We start from the raw sequence: 2,856 nt of genomic DNA, 5'->3' as shown, positions 1-2,856 counted from the left end.
CCACTTTGCTAGCTGTGTATATACACTGAAACTTTGTACTATGAAAATTCATTCAATGAAAAACCTTTCACACAACTACTTTTCTCTCAATGGCTTCAATGCCTTCAATGTCTTCTACATCCTACAGTTGCTTTAAATTCAATATGGTATCAGAGCCTCAGGATTGTGGAGACTGATAACCACACGAAAAGAGCATTCACTCACACGCACCAACTTGAAAATGTTTCCTATATAAAGTGCAGTCCTCACTGCCTTCAAACTCTGGAAACTTAACTCCTGTTAATATCCTTTCAAATACTTTCAACCCCTCAAATATGGTAGACCGAAACAACACTCTATCCGCTGCAGACACTTTGTCGACTACAAACACAAATACTCCCACAACAACAATGGCCACCATGGATCCTACCGACCCTCTATATCTGCACCCTGCAGAGAGCACTAATCCAGTAGTTGTTGATACTAAGCTAACTGGTATCGAGAACTATCTGGAATGGAAAAGCAAATGGAGATAGCCATTTGCTCTAAGAGGAAAGTGGGATTCCTAACTGGAGTGGTAAAGAGGCCCACAAATGATCCATACAGAGAGGCAGCTTGGGACACCTGCAACTGCCTCCTCATCTCATGGATCATGCACAATGTGGATCTGCCTATCAAGATATCAGTCATGTACTCTAAGACAGCAAAGGAAATATGGTATTACCTCCAAACTTAATTCTCTGTGAGTAATGGGTCAAGGAAGTTCAGGCTCAACAAAGATCTTGAGGAGCTTGTCCAAGGTGACAAATCCATCCGTGAATATTTCACAGAGTTTAGGATCTTATGGCAAAGCCTTGAAGTCATGATGGATTGGCCACCTGTTACCCAAGTCACCTCTGAGATAAATGCTTGGTTGGATGCTCAACTGAAAGAGAAAAATGAAAGAAAGTTGTTTCAATTCCTCAATGGGCTACATCCCTCTTATGCTACCATGAGAAGTCATATCCTCATGATGAATCCTCTTCCAACTGTGGAGGAAGTTGCTGTAATCTTTCAACATGAAGAGGCTCAGAGAAAGAATTACAGGAGCACAGACATGGAGAAGCTGGAAGTTGACAACTCTGCTTTTTATGCTGCTGACCAGAAGGCAAATGAAATTGCACCAACTTGTCCTTACCTTCTTTACAGTCTAATATAGAAGGTGGATAATATAAATGTTGGAGCTTGTGTCCTCCACAAATTAGTGTGATAACATTTGTAAATCTCTTACAGTTTCATAAGGGTATACTTCGTATATTTAATCAGTTGATTAACGTTTACCTAATAACGGTTGGCTTGCTAGAAAGTTTGACGTTATTATCATACAGATGGCGGTGATCAACTGGTCCCTAAAGGTCACACCTATAGGACGTGTTTGAGAAATGTGGTTATAGAAATATAATTACATTGATGCCCAAAATGACTAAAAAGTTAGTCAATGTGTTGATGAGATAATTATTTAATGCAAATTAAATAATATTAAGTTGAGACGAATTAACTGTCAATTCGTAAATTAAATATAATAAGTTATATTTAATTAAATATATATAATGTTAGCTTGGACGAATTAATCTGTTAAATTGTAATTAAATATAATCAGTTGTATTTAATATCAACAAGCTGAATGTGTCATAGTGGTAATAGTGAGGGTACACATACCAAGAGGTCATGGGTTCGATCCTCACTATATGACAATTCAACACATATTATATATTTTTGGAAAGACCAAAAATAAGGAGAATTTTAGTCCTTATTTCGGTCAGCTTGGCCGAATATTAGGATAGATTTATCTTTCCTAATTGACTCCAAGTTTCGGTCTGTATAAAAAGAAAGGTAGAGAATTATTTCTACCCTAATGCTTTTTCTTGACCTTGCCTTCTCTCTCTCATCACAAGAACACAAAACAACTAAATTTTATAGAAGATTTTAGATCGATTCTAGCATAATCGAAGGGCATATCTCAGATCGTCTTGGGTGCAACTAATAGGCGAATATCAATTTTGATATTGTTCTTAGGCCAATTTTGCTAGGACCGAAGGTTAATTCTGAATCCTTTATACTTTGTTTATGTATTTTGTTTATGACCATTGATCATCATTGTTAAATTCGTTATAATCCTTCAATTTAAAGGGAAGTATACAGATTATTTCCCACAACTGGTATCAGAGCATTAGGCCACGATTTTAATTTTGATGATTTTCATAAAAATTGTATGTAAACTGTAACCTAATTTTCGAAAAAAATTTAGGGTTTCGTTTTTTTTCGGTTGAAAATTTTTTTTTGGCCGAGACCTTTTATCTTTCGGCCTGTTTTTTTTCTTCTTTCGTTTTTCCTTTTGTTTGATGATTTATATCCAATTTCTTTAACATGGTTTAGCAAATGAATTAACAAGCATGATTAATCTTATATGCTAAAACTATATAGCAAAAACAAGTTCTTGTATCAATGACACGATGATACTATATGTAATAAATAGGTCAATCATGTAATTTTATTTATTGTAATTTCAAAGAAGACTAAAGATGGAGATTGGAGCTCACTCCCGCTACATGGATCAAGATGGAACATCAAGACAAGCTTCTCGGGTCCAAGGAGGATTCCAAACTTGTATTTATTGTTCATTTTGATAGGATAGGCCACACTAGGACTTTTATTTTTTTTACGTTTTTCATTCTTATTGCGTTTCATTCACATGTTAGTTTATGCATCATATTCCGCCTAAAAACAAACCACATACTATTAAATTGCATGAAAATTGACTCATATAGGTTGGATGTTAGTTTTCATGGACATACAAATGTCACAGTCTTTCACTACAAAAAAAATGTCTCAATGCGA

At 35.4% G+C, this 2,856-nt stretch overlaps 1 protein-coding gene across 1 annotated transcript; it reads left to right on the top strand.

The window, feature by feature from the left end:
• The first annotated feature begins 493 nt into the window (after positions 1-493).
• On the top strand, positions 494-1,177 carry LOC141639508 (uncharacterized). Its single transcript, XM_074448610.1, has 2 exons — positions 494-696; positions 739-1,177. Exons 1-2 carry the CDS (start codon positions 494-496, stop codon positions 1,175-1,177), a joined length of 642 nt encoding a protein of 213 aa, XP_074304711.1.
• The last annotated feature ends 1,679 nt before the right edge of the window (positions 1,178-2,856 follow it).

This window comes from Silene latifolia, chromosome 2 (assembly GCF_048544455.1).
Source record: "Silene latifolia isolate original U9 population chromosome 2, ASM4854445v1, whole genome shotgun sequence".
Classification (NCBI taxonomy): Eukaryota; Viridiplantae; Streptophyta; class Magnoliopsida; order Caryophyllales; family Caryophyllaceae; genus Silene; species Silene latifolia.
The sequence above is the reverse complement of the archived record's forward strand: the minus strand, read 5'-3'. Positions and strand labels throughout refer to the sequence as shown.

What these genes read in the sequence shown, in the direction of transcription:
- LOC141639508 (XM_074448610.1), top strand. Translation starts at nt 494, where the DNA reads ATGGAAAAGCAAATGGAGATAGCCATTTGCTCTAAGAGGAAAGTGGGA. An exon ending in AAGACAGCAAAGGAAATATG is followed by an intron (nt 697 to 738) that starts GTATTACCTCCA and finishes TAATGGGTCAAG; the next exon opens with GAAGTTCAGGCTCAACAAAG.